Here is a 27572-nt window from a genome sequence, read left to right as displayed (position 1 = left end):
ATGGAATATCTCTGGATACTGGTGTCTGTTTTTTTACAGCTAACCTTCCATCCAGGTAAGACTGGGCTTTTGCACTTGACGCGCAAGGTTACGTGCGAAACTTGTTGCTGTTTACTTTCGGAATGAGTCGATTGCATTTTAATGACTGCGTGATATCATCACCTGATAGTCCGTGAAGACTAACCTAATCCGTATAGGCTGGTGTGAATTATCCCCCTTGCTTTGCTTCGCCCTCGAATTATATGTGCCGACTTCTCCTTGTTCTGGCAGTTGGAGCTGAAGGCTATACCTGAAGTCCCAGAAACCTAATGAGGAAAGCTGATACTCTGATGATTAGGATGCTGGAGCCTCTTTTAATAATGTATGTTTTACTCAGGGAAGTGGGTGCCGGTGAGAAAAGTCATAATAATTAGCAAAAACTGAACAGCTTGGGGTAAAATAGGGTATTGAAGAACATGGATAACATGTAAATGAACAGGTTCAGGCGTCTTTTTGTCTCCCAACAGCCCCACATAACCATCATTATGAAAATACACTGGCCGTCTCTTTCTCTTCTGAAACATGCAAATAAACGGCCCCTATCTCCAAGACTGTTTGGAAAGCTTGTGTAATTTTTAACTTCGTAGATAAACATGAGAGGAGCTTAAAACTTTTTTTCTTTTTCTTTTTTTTTTCTTTTTTTTTTTTTTTTTAATCCAAACTGCAGGTTTGTGCTTTGTCCATAGAAAAGTCATCTTCCAGTCTGGCTGCTGGGGTCAAAGTCCGACACATAGTCCACTTTATTTCACAGCCTAATTTTTTAAAAGATATTATCGTATTATTATTATTATTATTATTATTATTATTATTATTAATAATAATAATAATAATAATAATAATAATAATAATAATAATGATGATGATGATGATAATGATAATAATAATGTGAACATAGCCCGTGAGACAGGCTTGGTCATTACTTAAGGTTCTGTTTTAAGGACTCTGTAAATATAGAATTGTATCATTGTTTGTTTATGAAGCTGGACTGGCTGGAATATCAAGTTGAATTTATGAAAAAGGTCATTTGATGTAAATAAACGCAGCGCAGAGTTGCGCGTGTTGCTGTTTAACTTTGCGCCCTCGGTGCGCACTGCAGCTCAGGTTTGCACCATTTGGATTCGTTTTCTGTCATTTTCATCTCATCAGCAACTTGATGAAAGTAATTATTTTTATGTTCAAGTCATATTGAAATCGTGTGAATCTGTTATCTGCTGTGTGTTTGGAGGCAGTGTGCATAGGCTTACCTGTCATGTGATGCAATAAGGCACACCATGAAGTTTGCCTTAAGCCCGTTTTACGCAGGCGTGGCGCAGAGCTAATAACCCTCGTTTCATCACGGTCTTGGAATTTCTATACATATGTGTGTGTATCTACACACACCTTAATGTTTAAGTATCACACGCGTGAAATCGAAGATCGTGTCTCTTTTTCTTGCTTTAAATCTCCTCCCTCCTGTCTTAATACAATCTTTACGCTAAATTCCACAGTTATTTGTCAAATATTGACGCACAGATGCACATTCTCTGCAAGCGACTGGTTCCCAGCAGAAGCTGCTTCACGATGCATGGCTGTTTGGCACTGTCATCTACTCCTATAAGTTTATTTCTTTATATCAAGGTGCTGAATGGAGGATGGAGGGAACTTCTTTGTGAGCAGCAACTTTACTCCCTCTGCAGTTTATCTACTGTAGACTGGAGCCATATACTCTTTATGAAAAGTGGCTTTATCAGAGGAAGTGATGTTTTCTCAGGGAGGAAAATAACGTTTGCTCTCCACACCTGCTGCCAGTCGGTGCAGCAGATCCCTCTTAGATGCAACACATATTCCTTTGTCCTTTACTTACCAGGAGGAGCTCAGATGTCTTTAGGTTGAAGGTGCAAACCGCAGCACAAACCTTAAGCAAAGTGATTCCCACCACGGAGCTGGATCCTTCAAAGGATTCCACAATAAATCAAATGGGTCCCGAGAGAGGTTTTTGTTTGTTTTGTTTTGATTTGGGCCTGGCGGTTGGAAATCCAGTGTTTTGAGACTTGATGTGGGCGTTGCTTACCTTTGTGTGAGAGATTTAATGGCTGAACTGTTGGAGTTTTTGGGAAGGGGGGTGGGGGTTGTTGGTCAGATGTCACTGTGTTGTCTTTGCATCAGTGAGATTATTTTTCATTTGTGTGTCTATAATGATGCCAGATTTTTTAGTTTTTAAGCAAAGTCTAAACTGTGCCATATGTCAACCTCTGAATGAGACACCTCAGCTTTTATCTCCATGTTTGACATGCAGCTGAAAACCTTTTCCATCCCATTCTAGGCAACACCAAGCCCACCATCATCCCAGTCGAGCCCCACCTTGTTGTCCCACTCAACAAACCCTTTGACCTGCGTTGCCAGAGTGACCACAGGACACAGTGGAAGAGGGAGGATAGGTCCAAGCCACTGAGAGCCAAAACGATTGATGGGATGTGGACCTTGCAGTTCCCCAGGGCTCAGCCTCTTCACATGGGACGCTACATTTGCCTGGAAGAGAGCTCCAAAGAGCAAGCCTCCATCTACGTCTACGTGAAGGGTAGCTGGATGTGTTTCAGTGCATACGTGTGTGTGTGTGTGTGTGTGTGTGTGTGAGACTGTGTTGTGTTTGGACATGAGAGAAGGAGGAACTGAAATCTAGAGAAAGTGGAAACAGACCAAATCTTTTGGCATTTCTCAGTACTGACAGGAAGCAGAGTGTGTGGGTGTGTTTGGAGAAGAAGGTGTATGTAAACTTGGCCTGGACAGGTACAGTAGATACTGGAGCTTTATTGGGAGCATGACTGAGTTTTTACTGTATTTCCTCCTCTTTGTGACCCCACATCCCCTTGGCCCATTGCCATCACTGCAGGCTCATATCATGTGCTGATCATTCACTCTAGAATCCCCACATCTATCTGCGAGGCAACAAACAATAACTACTTTTTAGAAGAGCTACCAAAATGTAGCATTATATAAAAGCGCCTAGTTTGTTGATTAACTTTAAGAAGGTGATTTAAAGTAATATTTGATCATAACAGTTCAGTTTTCAGCACTAACATTTTCTTTCCCCCTTCAGCAGAGAGGATATTTTTGTTGAGATAACAAATCCTAAATACCACTCCCAACTTAAAACGGAGGCAAATCCGCTCATGTTGTTGTGAATCCTGCAAATTTAAAAAGAAAATACCTCAATTTAACAGTAATAACTAGATGTATGCCTGTTTTTTTTTTTAGATTTTAGACCTGTTTAATTTGGCAAAGCCCCAGTGTTACCACGGCAACAGAAAGTGTGGTTTAATACTACATATCCCTAAATTCCTTGCAGTTCCAAGTCGTTTTAATGTGCAAAGTTTTTACTGGAACAAACGCTGATGTTTGTTTGCTGGAAGAGTCACATTGAACTGCTCTGATACTGCATAAATTACTCCATTATCCACATTTTTAACCTGCTCATAAGAGAGAAAGTTCCATACATGCTTTATCCAGTTCAGGCCTTTCTGCAAACAGGTAAATGGCAGCATCACTGAGAAAACTTCAAATAAAAACATGTTTACTACGAGGGTAAAATGTAGAACCTAACATGCAGGATTTTGGATTGTAGGAGGAAGCTGAAGAGAACTCACATGTGCACAGGGAGAACATGTGAACTCCACACAGCTCAGGTTCCAACCAGGATCTCTCACAAGAAGGGAGAGATCAGTGCCAAACATTAGGTGGAAATACAGATTACAAAAAAGAAAAAAGTAAAAATGGCCTTAGAATATAGATGTAATACTTGAGTTGTTCTAATTGTTACAGAATAAAGTGCAACGGAAACAGAAAAAATAACTAAATTGTTAAAAACATAAAATAAATGACAAAAATTCACCAAAACTTTTATTCCGTGGAACAGATAATTAATTGTGGAATTAATTTTTGGGTTCCAGATTTTTTGCATCGTTGTTAACAACAAAGATTTTACTGGTTGTGTTTTCATTAAACTGCCTCCGTACCGAATAGATAATTGTCACATTGTTTTTTTTTAGAAAATTTCACTGGATTTTCATGGAAACCTGATTATGTTTGATGATAATTGATCACCTGCATGTGCCAGATTCTGTCACACTCCTACATTCATAAAGACACTTTGAATTCAGTCCAAGAATCATCACCTCTAATTACAAAAGCCAGGAAAAGATGAAATTGATTTTGCTGTAAATAGATTGAATGATTATTGCTATACAGGACACAGATTGTGAAGTGTCAAAACAAATAGTTATTTTTATGAAATAATGCATTTTATTCAACACCAGGTATACATTAGCTGGAAGAAAAACAGTTTTGCTAAAAGACTCTCCATATAACTGCACTCCTGTTTTTTTTTCTTTTTGGCTTCTTTTAAGGTCCATCGTTTTGCCAAGAAGTCAAAATCAGAAAACCTAGCTGTAAAGCTTCAACATGTCAGCGTGAAGCCCTGCTCGCAGCTCTCTGACACCACCTGTGTGATCGCATTTTTTTGGCAGATCCCGACAATCCTTTCAGAAAACCGATGGTGTTCAGCATTCTCAGCCGTGAGGGAGACCCTGTTTCCATCCCCTGCCTGGCAACCGATCCAAGTCTGGATAATCTGCGCCTGGAAACATGCTCCGGCAGAGAACTTGCCCATGGCCTCCAGTTTTCTGCAAACCTGGAGCAAGGCATCACTATCCACAACATGGAGAAGGCCTACGATGGCTGCTATGTGTGCACAGGAACCCTGCTGGGGAAAAGCATCAGGTCGCATAACTACGAGCTAACGGCGAGACCAGGTAACGTCATACTGTGTGCATACATGTGAGTCGCTGAGGTTTCAGAGCTTTTATTAGAACTTTTTAAGTTTTTTCCTTTTTGTTTACCATCTTTTTGATGGTGAGTTTTTGATAAAAAAGGTATTTATTTCCTTTTAGTCCCCGTCGCTCCTCCTGTTATTGAGATGCAGCAGTCCAGAAGGCTGATTCTTACCCGCAATGAGAGTCTCTCGCTCACCTGCAACACCACCAACGTCAACGCAGAGATCAGTTTGAAGTGGGACGCACCACTTGGCTCGGTGAGACCCCTCTGCTTTGTCTTTGCTGTGCACTGTGCTGTTGGTGGACCCCCCCCCCTTTAAGTGTTTGCCCTTCCAAAAGTGGCTTAACTTTCACTGAGAGCAGATTTTTCCTCCTTGTGTGTTCGAATGAGCAAAAATGAAAGGGGTCAAAGTTCATTCTGTTTGTGCTTAAGGATCTTGGCTGTGCGTGTGCCTTGCAGACTGCTGTGTGTGTGTGTGTGTGTGTGTGTGTGTGTGTGTGTGTGTGTGTGTGCTCGCATGCAGGCAGTTGTGTGTCTATGTCAGTATTTGCTTGGCAAGGATAGACATGCAGACGGGGTTAATCTCTAGAGATCTCTGGGCGTTGACAGGGTGCCGTCTGGTATCCACAGCAACCAGCAAAGGTTGATGGCGCTTCACGCATCCTGATGGAGCGCTTCACCCACACGCGCAGCGCCACGTTGCACATCGCAGCGGTGCGGCCGCAGGATGCCGGGAGTTACAAATGTGAAGCCAGGAATGAAAAAGGAACCAGCACAAAGTCGGTGTGGCTTGATGTTTACGGTGAGTAAATGACGACAGTTTGCTTGCAGCTGCGCCAAGAAACTCACCCGATGCTCAGAGTGATGAAACCGAAACGAGTTGTGTTGAAATTTTCGCAGATAATACAGAAAAATCTGGTCAAAAGAGCCGTTTGACAATAGAAAACAAGCCTCTGCTCTTCTCTGCGTTACTGTTAAGCTTTTCTCCAACATCTGGACAACATCACATTGAAGCCAGACACTCTTTAGCTTAACATCTAAAGAGGCTGAAAACCAGTAAAACCTTTGTAAGCCTCCTTAAATGTCTGAAAACATCTTGGTTTATTTTTCAACGTAACAATTTTTAGCTTGTTACCCTGCATGTGGAATAATGATAAATTCTTTTAAAACTAGGTAGGTAAATGTTTACTGACCGTATGCTTATATGTTACATAAAGAAAGAAAACTGATATTACTTTTGTCCACTGACTCTTGACGAGTCAGCAGATAAGCAGTCTTAAATCTGTATTTATGTGACACTTACTGGCTGCTTGCTTAAATCTAAATTTTTATAATTTCTACTCTTTATAAGCATAAAACTGAACAAACATGATTCCCACATTCTGAAATACCATATGCAGTCTTTAGATGCACATTGCTTTGTTTTGATTTCCAAGTAAGTCTATTAAACCATTCTGACTCGAGCTAATATACTTTTAGTTAGCAGTGATGTCATGACTCTCCTCTATTTCAGAACGAGGATTCATCAGCTTAAAACCCACAAACAACAGAACCATCCATGTTCGCGCAGGTGAGAGCTTGTCTCTCAAAGTTAGCATGGAAGCGTACCCGAAGCCGGACACCTCCTGGAGCTTCATGGGCCGAGAGTTGAAAAACACAAGCGACCACGTCATCAGCACGCAGAGCAATGAGTACAGGTGTGGGAACATACCAAGCTGCATTAGTCCTGGCATGTGGGGGGAAAAAAAAGAAAAGTTTTGTTGCGCTGGCTTTGTGGAATTTAGCACCTTTGAACTGGCAGCAGGTTGCAGCTCTTTGAGAAAAGCAGCTGAAGCAGAGAAACCAACGTTTCTTGTAAAACAGCCCTTGCCAGATTATAACTTGCAGTTGCCTTTCAAAGGAAATTAAACTGTGACACATCCTACGTCGCTGCAGAAAGAAACATTATGTGTTATTCAAACCCACATGCCCCCACTCCCTTCAACATTTCTGATAATGTGGGAAGAGTTAGGACGCAACCTTTTAGCCCCAGTTGGAGGTGACTCACTAAAACAAATGTTGTGCAGATGTGTGTATTAAAACATATTACCCAAAGAAAAACCTGCCATTTAAAGTCAAAATATCCCAACATTTTGAACATTTTTTCTAGCTTGCACTGACTAAATAAATAATAATCTTTGTCTATTTCAGTGCAATTTAATAAAATATATATTCTTGTTGATTTTGTTTTTAAAAATATCAATACATGCATTCATGCTAAACAAAAAAAAAAAAAAAAAAGTAAATGTTTTTATGTTTAGTTACAGCAGCGAGCTGAGGCTGGTGCGGCTGAAAATGTCAGAGGGCGGTGTTTACACCTTCCAAGCCTCCAATGGTGATGCATCAGTTAATCAGACATTCACCGTCTTTGTGATCAGTAAGTTGTGTTGTGCTTTTTCTGAAAGGTTTCCTGTTCCCCTAAGCCACAAAATCACACTGCATTAATCTTCAGCAGCTGACATGTTGTTGGGGGACGGGGGATGGGGGACTTGACCTTTTCTTTGTATGAAATGAGGTCCAGCTCTCCACCTTCACCACACCCTGCAATCTACACCTCATTAAGCTTTACAGCACTGCCGTAGAAAACTTTATTACACCTCACCCTGTTTGTCATTTATGCATCACCTGACTTATTCTGATGTTAACTTTTGTTTATTAGGCAAACCTGAGATTAAATCTCAGGAGGGTCCAGTTGATGGACAGGTACGCTGCGTGGCTGAAGGATTCCCTGCCCCCCAGATCAAATGGTACTACTGCGAGCAGATGTTTGTCAGGTGAGCTCTTTTAAACTGATTTCCATGAGATATGTAGATTTCTCTTTCTGTTTTTTTTTTCTTATCATCACACGGGCAAAATGTGCAAAGCCAAGCTAGTTTTATTTGTTTAAAGCATTTTAAAAACAGCACCAACAAAAGGTCTGGACATACGAGTGAAAAGCCTTAGTGATATGTGAGATGTATAAAATAAAGGTTAAGTAAAATAAAGTACAAGACACTAAAAACAACCTATAAAATCATTAAAACATAAGACAAGCTAAAAACAGTAAAACCCATATAGAATCAACAGGTCACACTGGGTAAAAAAAAACCCGACTAAACAGGTTAGTCTTAAGATCAGACTGAAAACAGTCTTTCTAATGTGTGTCAGGAGCGACGTCCGTGATTTGGGCCAAAGCGGTAAAAGGCTTTCCCCCTCTGAGTCTCTGAGTCCTCTGCACATCCAGCAGCAGCTGAGTGATCGGGAAGAAGTGAAGCAGTTTAAAGCAGTATAAAGAAGGAGTAAAAAAAAAAAAGCAGGATAAAAACCGGGAGTAATGTGCTCTCTCTTTCATCGACGAGCAACATTTTACACCAGCTGAAGATGGGACAGAGAGGCCTGACTGACACCCATATACAAGGAATTATAATTATCATGATAATAGTAATAATAAAGGTATGAAGGCATTTAGAAATTGTTGTTCTAAAGTCATCCTTCAACAGGATTTTTTAACTTTTGCCAGCTGTCTGAACTGGAAGCCATTATCTATCTGAAAGCCCAGGTCTGACAGCAAACTTTCCATGCTTTGCCTGAAGGTCCATATCCTCAGAAGCAAGCCCAATGGGAACTTTAGGACCAAATACCATCAGTTCTGTTTTTTGTTCATTAAAATAAAAGATAAAAAATTTGAGAGCCACCCAAACTGTTCGATCTTCCAGTCAATCAAAGCTCTAATGCAGAATGCAGCCTTCCGTTTTAGTGGCACATAAACCTGAATGTCATCTGCATAGCAACGGAAAGCATTTTTGTGCTTTTTAGATAATAATCCAAGGGACAAAAGACACAAAGAAAAACACAAAGGACCAAGTATTGACCCCTGCAGGACGCCGCACAAAGTGGAGCAGATAAAGATGTAAAATCATTAAATCTAGCACAAAATGTTCCCTGAGTCAGGAATGATTTAAACAGGTCCAGGGCTGAGCCGTGCATGTCTACACGATGCTGCAAATGAGAAGTGAAAATATCATGGTACACTGTGTCAGAGGCAAGAACTAAAATAACATTGTCACCTGACTCTTCAGCCAGGAAGACGTCATTAAAAGGCCAGAACAACACAGATGTAGTGCTATGTCGAGGCTTAAACTCGATCTAAAAAGGCTTTCAACTGAAAATCAACAATTTCCTTCAAACGTTTGGAGCAAAACGGAAACTTAGAAATCAGCCTGAAAAGGTATAACAGAGGAAATCCAGACTGGTTTTTTTTTTTATAAAAGATTGATTAGATATCGGATGCTCCTTATAATCACACCAGAGGACCGGCTGCTGTTAATATTTACTATCTGTTATCCTAATATTTCTAAATATTAACTCATCATAAAATAGAAGTATTTAATCAATATTAGTGTTTGCTTATGCGATACCACAGTACCTGTGCTAATCAAAGTTAAGTTGCTATGGAGACCAATCCGGATATTAGATTTGTGTCTGCATGCATTCCATTAAAGCCTCAATCAAGCCTTTTTTACTTGATTTAAACATTCAATCTTCCACAAAGTTTCGTTGCTTTGAACTCGAGGGTCCTTAAGGTCACATTAAAGACACATTGGCTCGATTCAGGAATAATGATGAAGGTGGAATGTGGGATTGTGGGATTTGACAGGGCTGACTTGTGATTGGTTAACAGTGATAAAATGACTTCCATGTGACAGGGGATTGTGGAGAGTTGATTTGTGATTGGTAGGGGACCGACGTATCTGCCTGGATACAACTAAAAGCCGCTCATCCCGTGTCAAACGTAAAGTGTGCCAAAGAAGGAGCACGTGGTTACCGTAGCAACAGCAGTGAGCTATGTGAGCAACATGGGTGATGAGTCATAAGTAATCCCAAATTTATCCAGTCATTTTTAAAAAGAAAACTGCATTTAAATCAGTTTAATAGTCCTAACATGCACATACAGGCATGTTAATGTATATATGCACATGAACAGAAAGTAATGTGACCAAAGAGAGCATATCACCAGGGACCACATATGCAGAAGAAGCTTTTTGTGGTGCGATGCTGTGAAAAATGCAGCTATGGGCTCATTTTACACATTTCACTATTGTTTCATGAGCCAGAGAAGGAATTCCCCACTTTTTATGACTTCTGGTGAAACTTAGAGCTGGAAATTTCCTGAAATATGAGATTTTCATGGGTTTAGCATTTTGTTTAAAGCTCTGTAAGTAAAAAAAAAATTAAAAAAAATGCTTTCATGTCTTGGGAAAGGAATGTGGAATGTCCTCCAGAGGTAGAGGAAGGAGATGTCCGTGTGTCCCGACAGGAGACAAATCATCAAATAACTTTGTGATCCCATCAGCTTTACATCAGCAATAATCTTCTGCCTTCAGGTGCTCCCAGCAGATGAATGCTACCCAAGAGGAGCGCAACGTCATCACAGTCACATTGTTTAGCCCCACATTTGGGAAAACAGAGGTGGAAAGTCGGCTGAACGTCAGCAAGGGACGCTTCAACACTCTGGAATGTGTGGCTACGGTGGAGGGAGAACAAGCCTTCACACTCTTTTCTATCACTGGTGAGCTAACGTCACGTTCATGGAGTGCGTGCACACAAAAAGCAGCTTCTGCACACAGGTAGCGCTGATAGGGGCCACAAAGATTTAAAGATGTCGGTGCCTGTCAGTCGCGTGTTTTGTTGCTGAATTCATGTAATCCTTTGCATGCCCTCAACGTTGGATTAGGTTTACATTCAAGCGCATCAACGATGCAAAAGAGTTGACGACTCTGAAAATCTCTTTTTGTCCACAAACCCGTTTCAACCAGATTTTAGTCTCATTTAAAATTAGAACAGTAATCCCTGAGATTTTTTTTTTAAATGGTCTGTAACGCCCTACATTGTGTTGTAACTTTGTCTAACTGGGCGTGTCCCACAGCGAACCATACCAGGTATAATACCTTTAGCTCAAAATATTTACTAAAAAACACTGTTTGGGATGAGATTGACCCATAATTGTCACCCTGTTGCGAGAGCGTGGTTGGTTGGACTGTGTTTTGTAAACATTAGGGAAGGGGGACTACCTCAAAAGCACCTGGCTATGATAAGATGTTGTCAGTCAGAAAAAGGAATTAACTCCAGCCCTTTGTGTACTTTATGACTCCAAATCCGCTCCCTTGTAACGGCCTCCCCATCTGCCGTACAATGTTCTCAAAAGTGGTGTGAGAGCAGGAACTGAATGTACTCCACTGATGTCCCTGCCTGAATTTGGACTCCCAGGTTCATGGAAGACACAGGAGGCTATCTGTTGCTCCAGTGGGTATGTGGGTGAGCATTACGAGGAAGCCGGGTTGCAGCCGCACAGGACGGGCCCTTGGGAGCGTGTGCCCAGGATTTTTGCACCTCACAGACGAACAGCAGACCAGGCGGAGGCGCTGAGTGTGCAGCACAGTTGGAGTCCTGGCGGTGCCGGGCATTCTGGGGCTGTAGGAAGCTTGGAGGTGTCAGTGAGCTGCAGCAGAGAAAACAGAGCTTTAGAAACCACTGACAGGTTTACAGGGGATTAGTTCCTGCAGACTCTGCATTCTCAGATTTGAAGTGGAGAGAAAGCTTCTTATCGCTAAAGAGCTTATTACACCCCCGTGTACAGAGGAGCAAAACAATGAGGCATCACAACCAGGCAGACACAAAGGAACAGAACACTGATTAACCATAATTACTCACCAGCACAGCTGTAAAAGCAACTGCAATTCAGTAAACAAATCCTGCACAATCAATGGGATTTAGGCAATAAACATAATGAAGTGCAGAATCTGCAAACAAAGAAGAAAAGTGTTGAATTCTACACCATGTAAACACAAGTAATTCGATTAGTTTGCTGCTATTTGATCAAAGTGGGTCTCACTGTGGCTTAGCCCTCTCTGGCTTTCCAGTGTCATATAGAGTGTAAACATGACAAACCAGGAAAGGAGTCCCTGACGGCTCCATCGTTGCTCTATTGTCAAGCATTATCATTTCTATCCTCTTGCAGAGCGAAAAGTTCCCCATGATCTGTTTACACCTCTGCTGATTGGCTCCGTGTCAGCAGCAGGCATTCTCTGCCTCATCCTTATCATGCTGTTCTACAAGTACATGCAGGTAAGACAACAAGTTAATTTTCCTGTGTGGCACGCCTTCTTTCCCTTACAAGTCAAAGATGAAGCGTGTTATGATTTAAGTTGCATCATGCTGCGGTGTCTTTTATTCCGCTTTGTTTACACCAGAAACCCAAATACCAGATTCAGTGGAAAGTCATGGAGGGAATCCACGGGAACAACTATGTGTACATTGACCCCACTCAGCTGCCGTACGATCACCAATGGGAGTTTCCACGAAACAACTTGCGCTTTGGTGAGCACACCGCACTCCTTTACCAACACCAGTTAGACGTCAGCGCTCTCGCAGGGCTTCCATAATTCCATTAATCCATCATTCCTGATGCACTGCTGTGTTTATGTTCTGGGTGTCATGGTTTTGAGCCGTCATGTGTTAAGTGGAAGTCACAGTAGGAGCAGTGATATGTGGAGATGAATGATGTGTGTCTCAGTAATGAGAGCAAACAGAGCAGTCAGTATGACATCACAGCTGCAGCCCCTCAGGCTACCGCACGCCGATTGACTCCCATTGTCTTCAGTGTCCATGAACACAGCATTTAAGGTTTTTAGAAAACCCCAGTTATTACCGACTTACTAGTTCTATAGTGCATTAATGGTAAAAGTCCCACACCTTCAATCCCAACAAAATATTGTTTAAATATTCTGGGTGTGGCTTTTCAACAGGCCTCCTCAAACAGGATCCTGCATGTCCTGGTTGCCTGTGTACACAGGCTAGGGGCTAAAACTGTTGCTGTCCTGGGAACATTGCCATGGAGCCTGCTTGTGGGAGGGGAAAAGGACATGAATTAAACGTTTTGCTTCTTGTCATCTTGTCTTCAGGGAAGACGCTGGGATCTGGTGCATTTGGGAAAGTGGTGGAGGCCACCGCATACGGACTCTCCCAGGCAGACTCAGTCATGACAGTGGCAGTGAAAATGCTCAAATGTAAGCTCAGTTAACAGATATGCAAATAAACTGGGACCCACACACACACACACACACACACACACAGCATGTAACGTGTGCACAGTAGTTCTTTGGGATTTCTATATATATCTGCAGGTGTTCAAAAGCAGGCAGCTGTTGTGTGGATATTTTTACTTGGTGGTTTGAAGACTTCTGCTAAAGTAAATAAGGCTACGTTCACACTACAGGCTGAAGTGACTTGAATCCGATGTTTTTGCCCCTATGCGACCTGTAACCGATCTTTTCTTAACAGTCTGAACGACACAGATCTGATATTTTAGAATGCGACCCAGGCCGCTTGGATATGTGGTCCTAAATCCGATATGTATCTGATCTTTTGCCATGCGACTTCAGTCTGAACGGTCAGGTCGCATTGATCCGACCGACGCGTCATTGACACACGACAAACTTAAGTATTCTGCGTTTGTTGTTTATGAACTCTTTATCGGTAAATGTGTTCACATCACTCTCCCACCAATCCTGACTGCGACTCCGTACCCAAACGTTTCTCTCTACAGTTGTTGCTGCCACAGCTCCACAAAAGGCCTTGAACAAAACTTTTACTTTCCTCTTCAGTAAACGTCTCCTTAAAACAAACCCATTCCCAATGTTGTTGCTACAGTTGGACAAAACTTTTAACTTTTTTTTTTTACTTTTACGGTTGGAAAAAAACTTTTAAAATAGCAAATGCTCTGCTGCCATTCATATTTACTTCTGCAAACATAAAGACGTCACATGCACGCTTGCTGCACGTCGCCGTGTCTTCTACATGCGGGACGCTTCTGGTGTGCATAAGGTTCATACAGGAGATCACATACAAGTCACATTTGATCTGAAATGTGAACGAACTTTAAAAAAATTTGGATTTCACAAAAACATCCAATATGAGCAGCAAGCCCTGCAGTCTGAACGTGGGCTAATTTAACAAATATCTTGTATTATAAACCAGCCTGCAGCTAGATCCTTTTCCTTTAACCAGTAGAAAAACCAGATCACAGTATGTAAACATACTTCCATTTAAGCAGACTTTTCTTCTAATCCTTTAGTAAACACTGAATTTGTTGCTTTTTTTTTATTGCTTTTATTTTTTTCCCACAGCAACCGCTCACGCCACAGAGAAAGAGGCGCTGATGTCAGAGCTGAAGGTCCTCAGTTACTTGGGAAACCACATGAACATTGTCAACCTGCTGGGAGCCTGCACTGTTGGAGGTTTGGCAGAGATGTTGTCTTGTGTTATTGGTTTTCGCCACTCCCCCATGTTCAGACATTCTGTTTGTCGAAGTTCTGCTTCTTTTTGTTTCACTGCAGCTGTTTGTTTTCTGAAAATTGGGAAAAATTACTTTAAGCAAGCGTGTTTCTTTGTCTGCAGGCCCTACGCTGGTGATCACGGAGTACTGCTGCTTTGGCGATCTTCTCAACTTTCTCCGCCGAAAGAGAGAATCCTTCATCTGCTTCAAGCTTGAGGAAGACTACTACTACCGCAACATCATGCAGCAGAGAGTCGCAGAGGGGTCAGGTTCTTTATGTTGTTTAGGAAGTCATTAACTGCTTGTAGTAGAGAAAAGAGAGTACTAGTATTTACAATCCAGAACGTGCGTAGGAGGAGGGTATTTGGACAGCAGTGTGCTTGTGTGAGGCAGCACTCAGCTGAGACCAGACTGCTCCTTTCCTCCTCACAGTGACAGATTGAATGGCTACATGACCATGAGGCCTTCTGTTGCTGGCAACCCTCCGTTCTGCTCATCCTCTGAGAGGAGACGCTCACCACGCAAAGGCAAGCCAGCCGGCCATTCATCGAATTTCCACAAACTTAAAGTGTGCAGAAATCAGTCAAATTCAACAGAAAACTGACTTTTACCTAATTCTCAGGTGGGTCCTTCGCTGAAGCGAACGAAGAGAGCGAAATGTTCGATGAGGATGATTTGTCTCTAGAATCTGAGGATCTTCTCAGCTTCTCATACCAAGTGGCCAAAGGCATGGAGTTTTTAGCTTCCAAAAATGTGAGCATCTGTCTGAATACTCCCAAAAGCTACCATATCCTCTGATGTCCGATGACCCTTTTGTTGTTGTTGTTGTTACGTCCAGCTTGGATCGTGTTTCCACCGCTAGTAAATGGATCTAAAATGCATGTTTGAGCATGTTGTTGAAACATTTATAAGCTGTAGAGGCAAGACAAAGATACGGTGACCAGTGAGCTCAAATGTCAGCGGTTGTGTCTCAGTCAGTCATGGAAAATTCAGTATCAAAGCACATTTGAAAACATCCATATTCATGGCTGATATATTACTATTGTCCGTGTAGCGTTAGGTTTTTAATGGTGCATTTGTTTTGCAGTGCATTCACAGAGACCTCGCTGCCAGAAATGTCCTACTGACTGATGGAAGAGTGGCAAAAATCTGTGATTTTGGCCTCGCAAGAGACATCACCACAGACTCCAACTATGTGGTCAAAGGCAATGTAAGTCTGCACTCTAACTCAACATTTTATCTTCTTGCAAGCCGTTTCTGTGTAAAATCTAAAGCACAAATGAATCTAATCTAGACTATAAATGTCACTGGACTGGTGATATGCTGACAGCGACAGTAGAGCAGATGTTTTAACATGGTTGTCAGACCTTTGTGCTACTGTTCAGCACTACTGTTTCTGAAGACCTTTCATTCTCACTCAGTTTGGCATATTGAAGGTGACAGAACAACCTGGTTAGAGTTATGAAAACTCAGTAGTGTAGCTGAAAAGCATGCTCTTATAAGCCTGCACAGAGAAAGAACATACCTGAGGTAGGATTGTGCTTTACTATTTGAGGCACATTGGTCCTGAATAAGCATCTGTGTGTGGCAAGTTCTCGGTGAGACAAGGTTCTTTTGTTTTAGTGTTGATTATAAACATGCCCAAAGTCTGCCAATAGTTTAAAAGACTGCTATGCAAGCTGTGTGACGGTTTTAAAACTGAGATGCTATCTATTAGTCTTATGGTTTTCAAGAGCTGAATCAGTCTTTTAGGTGACATAGAGCTTTACTGAAGAACCCTACAAATATGTAGCCTAGCCTCTTGATTTTTTTTATATTTGTGATCATACCAGAGCTTGTGGCGTTCCAGTGACTACATGTTGACAAAGCGTCTTTTGATTTTAAAAACATAATCAATGTATTGGCCAAAAACAATGATTTATTGTGCATCTCATAAATGAATAAATCCAACTGTCGAGCCAGGTACATAGTGGGAAGTAGGAGTTCTCATGAAACAGCCAGTGGAGGGTTGTTTACTTCAGCATGCTTCCTGTAAAAACAGAAGCTCCTACATACTTAATAATACTCATAAAACGTTAGGAATATTCAACTTTGGGGTGGAATTTATACCCTGATTTTATATCCTCAATGTAGAATCATTTTAATTGCAACCATGTTGTGGTATTTCCTTTATTTCAAACAAAAGCTAACAACAGTGATAGGTAAAGCAGAATGATACTGTCTCTACTGCGTGTGTTAGGTGTTGTCTCATTGGTCTTATGATGTCAAAATGTGACCAGTATGGCGAAAAGTAATGTGTAAATACACGCTGTCATCAAACCAGGACATTCAGTGATGGATTCGTTTTCAGACAGATCTTTTTGTTTGGTTTTTGTTTTTGGTTTTTTTTTGGGGTTAATCTCTTTTCAGACAATAGCTTGTTGCGCAATAAATACTGAAAGATGGAAAAATTGAACATATGGATGTAAAAGTTTACAGAAGGTTAAATAAAGTTCACCTGTAAAGACATAAAAGGTGAGATTTAGGTACATTCTGACATCATGCAAAAGTCAAATATCCCTTATCTTCGTGACGATTGTGTGTAGTTCAGGGTCATATACTAACACATCTGTTTGGATTTCATGTGAGTCAGGCACAACCAAGTCCTGAGGTGTAACTACTTTTGTTCTTGCAGCTATTGACTTGCAAGAGCAGAAAGTTTTTGCTCATTCATCATGTCAAAGCTATTTGATGTTTACATCTGCATGACGAACCTTCTTTAGATGTTTTTTTTTTTTCTTATTCTGCTCCCTTTAGTGGCTGTTAGTTACTTTATCCTAAAAGAAAACACTCTGTGCGTGGCTTGTGCCAAGTCAATACAATCATTTCCATACAGGTGTTGATGAGTGTGTGTGTGTGTGTGCAGTGACTATAAGCTACCAATGTAAGACCTAACCTTTTTTTCTAGGAGTCATCATGGTTGTCACAGATCCGCGGTGTTTGTTAGTCTTCAGAGACCTCGGGGGAATATTTCATGCATGCCTGATTTTTAGTTCAGTCTGTTCATTTAGCATTCCTCAATCATATCCAGTTTTGAGTCAAACATAATTTAACCGTTCATCTTTTCACTGTTTTTTTCTTCTTCTCAGGCTCGCCTGCCGGTGAAATGGATGTCCCCAGAAAGCATCTTTGAGTGTGTGTACACATTTGAGAGTGACGTGTGGTCCTATGGCATCTTGCTTTGGGAAATCTTCTCACTTGGTATGTCTCTTTGTCCACTATGCTGTTTTATGAGTGTGTGTGGCTGGTTATGTGTGTGAACTGCATAATGTGACTGAATATTTCTGCTGGGACATAGGAAACAGTCCTTATCCTGGTATGCCGGTGGATGCCAAGTTCTACAAACTGATAAAAGAAGGATACAGAATGGATGCTCCAGAGTTTGCACCCAGTGAAATGTGAGTTTTTCTTGGTGTGAAATGTGAGTGTTTGAAAGGATCATCTAAAGGAGGAAGGGGTTTGGTTGGATAGATGGAGGTGGTCAGACTATGAAAGAATGCAGTGTGGGGGATTTGAATTGCAGCCTGCTCTCATCCTGTTGTATTTGGCTTCTCGGAAGAATGATTAAAAACGTTAGGAATATTCTTCAGAGAAGCAAGAAACGAAATAGTACGCACACAAGAGGATGTGATATCTGTGGACAAATAAAACTGTTTGTTTGTGTTGCTTTGCAGGTATCAGATTATGAGGTCCTGCTGGGATGCCGACCCCTTCAACAGACCCCCCTTCAGGAAGGTTGTAGAGAAGATTGAGCAACAGTTGTCAGATGCCACTAAGCATGTAGGTTGAACCTTTCTGATAAAGGTTTATTTTGCTGAAAAAGTTTAAAGATAATATGTTGTCATGTTTTTTTTTCTGACATTAAGTCATTTTACTATAATAACAAGCTAGACATCATTAGTATAGATGAATACAGATGCCGACGCAACAGGCCTGTGACTGTGAGGCTTCGTAAACTTGTAGAATAAGACTTCAAATTTATTTCCTGAGAGTTCAGAAATCATTCAGTTAAAGTTGTGCGACCAGTTACAGGAATATTGTGGCTCCCAGCTCACTTTGTAAGTTAATGCAAGACCGAATAAGCTGTGGTGACAGACGGCAGATTGAACCTCCAATTGGTCACAGTCTTTTATCCAACTGGCCATCAGTCTTTAACAGTTCTTGCAGACATGAGCTTAATCAGAACAAACAACTTGGCAAATGCATTTTCTTGCAGTCTTAAATAAGTAAACTGATCTTGCTCTTGTGTGCATTGATTGTAGAGCCAAGAAATAGTTGAAGTGTTCCAGCATCTATAGAGCTCATGTGTTACCCTGTGTTTTTTTTTTTTTGTTTTTTTTTTTTATGAAAAGAGAAAGGTTACAAACTGGGGATTCACAAAAGATGTCATGCTGCATTTCAGTGAAAAGATGAATGGTTAAATAATGTTAGGCAACTTTTTGATTCAACTGCAAATGAACTAAATTGGGTTTTTGCCAGATTTTGTTTTTATGATGTAATTAAAAATGTTAACCAGGCAACAAATTAACAAAATTGAGAAAAAAAAACATACAGTATTACACTGTGGTATATTAATTTAAAGGTCGGGTAGGAGGTCCTGGAAAAAATAGGACCTTGTGCTGCACCAGTAATATTTAAATTAGCTATTTAAAAATAGACAAATCAAAAGCTGTTTCTTCAGACTTCCCCCTGAAACCACGCTTCCAAAGCAGAGAAACATGCAATGATGGTTCCAGAGGGGTTGAGGGTGTTGCAACCGGAGTGTAAAGGGGATCTTAAGAAATATAGTAGAACTGCTCTTGGATAACACCTCCTTCCCTACCTTTCATCATAACATGTTGGTATGTTGAGCTTATCAGCATACTTGTTTTATAGTTAGCCGTGACAAAGTAAACTTGTTAAATACACATGAACATTATCTCTATTTGACAAAAACATGTTAGCAAATGAGCTAAAATGTGCTCCTAGTGGCAGGGTAATACCACAAGAGTTCACTTACCGAAGCTGGACACTGAACAATACTGGAAAGGAATATGGGAGAAGGAAGCAGCTCATAACAGTGAAGCACAATGATTAAAAGATCTAAGATCAGAACCACCACAGTTGCAGACATTTAACAAAGAATATCAGGAACGAAGAGGAGGACTGGATCTTCCTCGGACATGATCCACACCTACTGGTTAAGGAAGCTAACTGCACTCCATGAGCAGGCAGTAGCACATATGTACCTGCTACTGAGTGATGGGACCCACTCTGAATGGGAGACCAAGGGCAGAACAGTCCTAATTCTGAAAGATCCCCAGAAAGGAGCAGTACCTTCCAAATATGAACTGATAACCTATTTCTCCACAACATGGAGGTTTCTGTTGGGCATCATCTAAGACAAATGGGCACATGAATCAATACATGACAGAGACACAGAAAGGCATCGGTAAAATTTCCAGAGAAGGAAAAGACCAGCTGCTGGTTGACGGAACTGTTACTCCAATACCAGGCAGCCAAACGTGTGCCCCGGCTGGATTGATTATCAGAAAGCCTATGACTCAATGCCACATACAGCACATGGTTCCTGTAATGCCTGAAGCTGCACAAGGTCAACAACACTGTTAAGTCTTCATTGCTAACTCAGTAATGTTGTGGCAGACCACTCTTAAGGCCAACTTTGAAGCAATTCCACAAGACTCCAAATGTGGCATATATCATGGTGATGCTCTGTCCCTGCTGCCATGGGTAGCCACTCAGGAATGGGCCCACTATCAGTCACCTCTTCTAGATGGATCAAAGTGTATGCTAAGACAGAGCGAGACATCAGCTTACTTATCACACCACCGGGCTCTACAGCAAGGACATTGAAATGTCATTCAGACTGGAGAAATATGGACAAAGGGTGACAAAGACAGGGAAGGTAGTCCATACTGAGGGCAATGCACTTCCAGAAGGCAGAACATCAGATGTTTAGGAGAGTTACAAGTACCTAAGATATCATAAGCAAAGGAAAACCATGAAGCGGCCACAAGGAAAGCTCCAGCAGTCAAATATCTGCAACAAGTAAGGCAACTCCTGTGAAGTCAGCTCAGTGGTGAGAACAAGATCCGGGCAATTAACAGCTATGGCCTCCCAGTGATCAGATACCCTGTTGAGATAATAAGCTGGTCAAAGGAGGAGCTTCAGACGACAGATGTTTAAACACGAAAGCTGCTCACCATGTATGGAGGGTTCCACCCCAAGTCTAGTGTCCAGAGGCCATATGCTAAGTGCAGATAGACACTCTGAGGACTTGTGACCATCAGAGCCCGTCACATGGCTATGTGACTGGCTCGCATCCAGTCACACAGGGACCTCACTATCCAACATGAAACATCCAAGCTCCACGAATACAATTATGAAGATGGCCCAAAGAATTGAAGCACATAGTGAATGTGTCAGGTGATGGAACCTGAAAAAGGAGGAACCATCTTGGTACCAAAAACCTGCAGTGTGGAGCATGCAGTAGATAGCTGAAGTGGTGGATATTAAGAATTCCTACCAATGGCTAGAGAAGACTGGACTGAACGACAGCACAGAGGTGCTAAACATGGCAGCACAGGGGCAAGCCTGAAGCACCAGAGCAGTGAGGCTCAAATCTCCCATACTGAGTGGTGTGGTGCTGTGGTAGATACTGGAACAGGGAAGTGGAGAATGAGAAAGCAAAGGTCCTGTGGGATTTCTTGATACAAACTGACAAAATGGTCAATGTTTGTTCTGGGTAATTGGCCAACCCCCACATTGCTGGTCAATCCTTTCCCCTCACAGACATCTCCAGTTCACAAGAGTAGACAAATAGACAACTGAAAGTTTCAATATATCAACAGTGTTATGGCTTAGCTTCCTCCAGTAGCTTTTGTGCCACAAACAGGCCAGTTTTACATCAACTACTGACATTGGTTCTGCCAGTACCTCCCTATCATAGTGGGAATGGTATGGTGGCACCATAATAACAATTTCTGATGCATGTCCACAGTATCTGGGTGCAAGATACTCTCTGGAACACAGTCCATTTAATTGTGACTTCCCCTGTATACATGTTTGACAATTATTCAGTCACTTCCTAAAACAGTTACATCACAACCAGGTGACTCACAATGTAAACTTCCTTAAGAGGAAGGCTCAGCTGGTAATAAATGACACATATTTACATCTAAAACAACTTTAACCAGGGTTCAGTATCAGGAGATGACAAGAAATAAGATAGATTCGCTATTAATTGCAATTAACTGTGCCGTTACGTGATTAAACATTGTTTAATGAAGATAAATCACCCGACAGCCAGAGTTTAGGTTAAAAGGAATTTTAGTTAGCTAGCTTCTGCATTATGAAAGAAATATGTCCTATGTTTGAGTATGGCTGGCCCACAGTCCCACCTGTATGTGGGTGCACTAATGCTATCATCCACATGAAGCTGCAATCTTATTACTGCTGCTTTGTTTTTGATGTACAGACCAGCAGGGCTCTCTTGCCTGTCTTCAAAGCTAATCAAGGCTCATTTGTTGTGGGAGGGAGAGTGGAAGATCAACTCACTTGCATTCATTTTGTGAGACTTGACGTAGTGCAAAGGGCCACTTTTACTTTTAGTAATAGAAAGTTAAGTAATCCTAACTTTCTCAACAACAGTATTCTTCCTGATATTTTATCACTTCCACTCCTGTCCCAAAACATTTTATTTAGACGACATACTTCCTGGGGATAGTATGGCATGCTTTGTTTACAAACTAAGCCTGAGGAATATGGACGCAGGCCCTTTGCCAGTGCAGTGTGGAGCAGCGAGTGTGGAAGGTTTCAGTCAGGTTGGTCGTCTCATCTTCTCTGAGTTGATGCTATGCAAAGCATCGTAAATGCACATCTATTTTAGATATGTCTCCCGGATTGAGTTGGGGGGTAGTAGTGGCCCAGGTGGTAGAGCTGCTTGTCATGTGAGCTGACAGTCTGCGGTTTGAGTCCTGCTCCCCTGCACTGTTGCAGGGAGACACAATTGTTCTTTCATTTATCCAAAGCCCAGATTAATGCAAAGGAATGCGTCAAGAAGGGCATCCAGCATAAAACATGTGCCAAAAAGTTCAACTACAAGATGATTTGCTGTGGCGACCCCTCAGAGGCACAAGCTGAAAAGGACAACAACTTGCCTCCCTGATTGACTTAGTTCATTTAAAAGGCGTGATACTTTTACCATTATAAACTATTAACAAAGTTCTGAATGTGTCCTCATGAGTGTGAGCATTATTAATCCCCTGAACTCACCTTTCCCTGTTCATACTGTCACCTTGTTGAAGTTTCATATGGCCTTAACATTGAGTAGCTATGACTAATCCACCCAGGCAATGGCCTTTTGTATGGCTTGTAGTTGTGAGTGCTTGCGTGCTCGACCAGTTTAGAACAGCTGCTAACCGTGACAAGCAAATGGATTACTTGTTGTGCGTGCTTTACTCTTTGGTTAGTTTTGCAGATGGAAAGTCATAATTGGCTCTTCCAACCTTCTAACTGGAGCGTAGATGGTTCTTTGCAGATTAAAAGGAAATCTCCAACCATAGCATAGCCCTGATGGCTGATGTTCCTCATCATTTGTCTTGTAACCATAGACTGTATATAGAGATGGACGGAGCCTCTGTGACGTCACCCGCTTGGTGGGCGGTTCCTACCATCGCCATCTTGGCAGCGTCATGCGTGTCGTCTCACTCGGAAAGTACAAATATGGGCAAAGAGGTGGAGCTGAGAGGGGGCCTGTGAGCGTCATGGTGGATGATTGACATCGAGCGAACTCCAAGCTTTCTGTAGCTAAAAGCTTACCGAACTTACCCGGAGATAACAGGAGCTAACCAGCTAACGGAAGTAAGCGGGCTAAAGCTAAGTCATGTTGCTAACCGTCTAAAAACCGCGGTTGTTTTACATTCTTCTGACTTGAAGCCCAAAATTGGTACCTGTCAATCAAAAGGACATGCCCCTAAATATGCCGAACTTCAAGATTAAATTACTTTTAAACAGGCGAGTTAGAAAAAAATTCACTCCCCCCACAGTTGTCATGAAGGTAAACCTGACCTATTAAACCTAAAATGGATTTTTGAACCAGGCTGTAAACATGTTTATTTCTGCTGTGAAGCTGGCCTTTTTAACATGGGAGTCTATGGGGATTTGCTCTGTTTTGGAGCCCCTAGTGGATGAAGGGGGAACTGCAGTTTTATGCACTTCCACATAGGCTTCACTTTTAAAAGCTGGAGGTTGCTGCTTGCTTGTAACATAAAAGAGGCGTCATATTGACATGTTAACAAAGTTAAATACATGGCCTTTAATGGAGAAAGATTTTACTGTAAGCTACCAGTAACGTTAATTGTCTTCTTGTTTTTTCATCCAGCTCATTTACAGTTTTGCTTTCTTTTTCAGATTTATCTGAACTTCAGCTCAAGGCTCCTTGTGACGCCCAGAACGAAGAAGGAGCCTGCTTCTCAAAGCACAGCGAACCACAGTTTCAACTCTCTCAGCAGGAACAGCGCTCTGACACAGCCCTTACTGGTGCAGCACGAGGTCTTCTTGGAGGGCACAACACTCCGAGCCCAGCGGGTGTAAGGACCCGCCTCACCTATCTAGCTGCCTCATAAAGTGCCTGTAATGTTCCGCCACAAACCATCCAACCACTTCACCCTTCCGCCGCCCCGGTACCAGAAGCAGTTGTTGTCATGTTGCAGAAGGAACGGTAATTGCCATTTCATAACCAAAAGAACTTCAGAGGTCAAATGGTTTTTATCTTTGCTATCACTGATCTTGCTGAGTAAGTACAGGGAGTACACTTGGACTATGGCTCCCCTGCTCAGAGTGAAGAACTGTTAAAGCACCAAGGAGGGCGGAGGAACAATGAATTGTTATTCAAAAACTGTCATAAAATACATTATTACACTGTTATCTGTTTTGTTACTTTTTTTTTTCAGTTACATGCTTTGACACATTTCATAAAGGTTGTTTTGTTTTGTTTGTGGCAGTCCATATATATATATATAACTGTTTTGTTTGTTTGTTTTTTTGCTGTATATCAGAGTTCTCTTTCTTTTTACATTTTGTGTTTTTGTTATTCTTTGTTGTTTTCTTTCTGTCATGGAAATTTAAGTCGCATTTTCTTTTCGGTTGGCTGTTGCAAATGTTGGGAGGGAAAGAAAAAAAAAAAAGCACTTGAGGCACTTAATATTTACGTCACTTCACACACCATGTAATACTTTTTTTTTTCTCTCTTATTGTCAGTATTATTTCCAACTGTTCAGATCTATGCTATACGAAGAAGATACTGTTTGGGGGCCAATTTAAATTGACAAATGGAGACACTGATATATAAGCTGTTAGACAGCATGGTCGCTCAGACGTCCGCAAGTGCTTCAAGTTGATTAGGAGATATGTTTCTGCTCTTGTTTTATATCAGAAGTCACAGATTAGAGAGCAAATAACTGGACCTTACTAACACATACTTTGACTCTGTGCGTGATCTCACACACACACACATTCACACGCAGTTATATGTAGAGGTGTGGCACAGATGCAGTAGATGCGGTACGCTTGCTTTTTATTTATACGCTTGTTTATGAGTATATATAAAAGATCAGGTGTGAGATCACAGCCTGGACGAAGCTGTTTTTAGTGTTCTTCTCAGCTTTTGTCACATGAGCAGGTCATTTCTAACGGCTGGACTGCGACAGAGAAACCAAGAGGTCTATTGTAAAGGTGTAGCCTATGAAACTGTTCAGGTTCGCACGATTCTTCACATCGACTATATTTGTTTACAAGCGTCAGAAAGGTACTGCCATTTCTAAGATGACTTCTTTGCTTTTTCGCCCTCTGTCCCTTCATGAAGAACCAGGAAGCTGTTTTCGCCGACAGGCAGTCGGTGTGTTTTCACTCCCCTCATGTTAGAGCTGTAGTTCTTCACAGTGCAGAACGTTAACATGTATGTGGTCAAGGCAATGCTAACGTGATATGCCATTAAGTGGACTGCAGTGTTCCCTGAGGTGACAAGCCAGAGGAAAACAGAGAGGCTTCAGGGCTTTCTGTTCAGATGTTGACACTAAGCACAGAGCTTAGTGTGTCGGTCATCTCATTGTTCTCCGGCCAGTAGCTGGTTTCCTAGCAGTCCCTCTTTTCTTTGTATCCAGCTGCTTCCTCTGTCAGAAGCGGGACTTTCTGCACCTCTCAGCCAGTAGTCTGTATCAGTCCAGACCTCTTCCCACTGGTGGATGTTGTTCTGAGGAGTACAAGGAAAGTGTCCTGTTTGTTTGTATGAACACGTGTGCTTGGCTGTGTGTGTATTTGTGTGTGTGCGTGTGTGTGTGTATGCACGTCCACTGTAATGTGTATGACTGTATGCCTGCGTAGTTAGAAGAATTACTGTCAAGAGGTGCCACTACTAAAGATTCATTAAGTCATTTAGGCTACTTAAACCCTACAGTCTTACTGCTCTTTTCATTTTGTAAATATTAATGTGCATTTATTGTAAAGTAACGTCGGCTCTTTTAAAGATGTCTATCCCAATGAAGTCATGGTACATTGATGTAGAATTTTAATATGCTGTATTTTCTTATGTGTGCACACGTATCCTACTGTAGAGTCAACTGAAAAGCTGCTTCTGTCTCTTGTCACCATGGTAACTTTAACAACAGCAAAAATGATTCATCCTGGTTAACATTCATACTTAAGCTAATTGATCATTTCAACCAGTTTTGCCCATTTGCTTGGTAACTCGTAATAATCAGACGTGATCATCAGTGTTCAAGGGTATTTCAAGCAACAATGCTAAATTCTGGATCTGGAAAGGAGATTTCTCCAAATAATAGAGATTATTTTTCATTTCATTTCTCCACTATATCTGCAAGATTTCATGCATTTTGCTGCATATTTATTGAAAGCTTTAGACTTATTGTGTAAATCTGATGTGTTGCTATTAAATGTGTCAATGTAAATAAAATTGTGTATATTGAATTGCAAATTCCGGTTTATTTGTAATTTTATTTTGTTTTGCATTTACGTTCAGTGATTTAGCAGACCTTCTTAACACTTGTAAGGAGAATTATCTATATGGATTAGAAGTGTAGAAGTGGTGGCCGGAGCTGCAAAGCATGTCAGGGTTTTACAGATGTTAAGGCTGCTGTCCTGCAGGTTTAGACGCTTCCCTGCTTCAACACTCCTGAGTCAAAGTAATGGCTCCAACGGGTTGTTGCTAACTTCTGGACATGACCCATTAATTTGACTCAGGTGTGTTGAAGCAGGAAACATCTAAAGCCTGCAGGACTGTAGCCCTTTGCGGACCGGAGTCTGAGATCCCTGCCCCACTTTCACTCTGCATCCATGTACTGCTGGCCTGATTTTGGTTTGGGTACTGGAAGCACGGAAACCAACTTGAAGTCATTACTGTGGTCTGTAGCAAGAGCTGGGTGGCATCCTGAGTCAGACACAGCCGGATTAAAATCGTGTAAAAATTATAAAGCTGTGTTGTGCACAACGGTATGATTAAAAGACAGATTCATCATGTTCAGAGATGGATAACTGGTCATCCTTGGTGTCCTACTGTCTTTGCAGGAGATATTTTATTTCATTTGTTAGAACTGCTGTCTATACTTCTAAAAAAAAAATAAAAAAAAAAAACAACAGAACTGCTTTCTTTATACTTAAATATGAATTGCTTAAAATCAGGATATGAGTACTGTACACCTACCTACTTGTTTAGGTACACCTATTCAGTTGCTTAACACAAAGCTAGTTAATCGACCAATCACAATTTTATTATTTTTTAATATTTGAACAGTAAAAGTTAACCACAAAAGTTGACCATTAGCTGAAGCTGCTCAGGTTTTATTGTTACAGAACTTTATGCTACATTTGGTTCAAGTATTGCTTCCCCAGATTAGGTTTCAAGTGTTTGGATATCCTCCAGTTCAGGTTGTGCTAGGCATAATTTGCTGAAGCAAAACAATGAAGTCTTTTAGTGGCCTGAATTTGAGAAGAATACACAAATTACAAAGAAAATACTGTTAAGTCTCATGTGGACGTGGTTTCTGGGAACCACTGTAGAAAAGCAGTCGGTTTGGACACTTCCAAACTGCAGAATCAGCTGAACTCATTTAACCCAAGTTAGTTTGCTCAGTGCCGAATCTGCAGCAAACTCTCATTTCATACCTCAGCTGATTTTCTTTCACCGCCGTGTGGATTCGGCTGACAAGCAGAAAGAAGTTAGCGGGAAAATATTTGTGGTGGATAGCACCCATGTTACGCTTTTTTTTTTTTTTTTTTTTTTAAAAGTAATTTCATCTCATGTAGTAGCTATTGTGTT

General features: G+C 41.4%; 1 protein-coding gene across 1 annotated transcript; it reads left to right on the top strand.

Moving 5' to 3' along the window:
• Positions 1-23833, top strand: kita (KIT proto-oncogene, receptor tyrosine kinase a; the record flags this gene model as incomplete). The annotated part of the gene is made up of 21 exons (XM_079245300.1): positions 1-55; positions 2342-2596; positions 4542-4826; positions 4965-5104; positions 5458-5650; positions 6362-6545; positions 7149-7264; positions 7547-7661; positions 10251-10435; positions 11885-11991; positions 12117-12243; positions 12828-12932; positions 14052-14162; positions 14323-14464; positions 14633-14727; positions 14823-14953; positions 15288-15410; positions 17329-17440; positions 17538-17637; positions 17914-18019; positions 23651-23833. The coding sequence occupies 21 exons, from the start codon at positions 1-3 to the stop codon at positions 23831-23833; spliced, it is 2970 nt and encodes a 989-aa protein (XP_079101426.1).
• Positions 23834-27572: the final 3739 nt, after the last annotated feature.

This window comes from Telmatherina bonti (assembly GCF_933228915.1).
Source record: "Telmatherina bonti genome assembly, chromosome: 8".
Lineage (NCBI taxonomy): Eukaryota > Metazoa > Chordata > Actinopteri > Atheriniformes > Telmatherinidae > Telmatherina > Telmatherina bonti.
The sequence above is the reverse complement of the archived record's forward strand: the minus strand, read 5'-3'. Positions and strand labels throughout refer to the sequence as shown.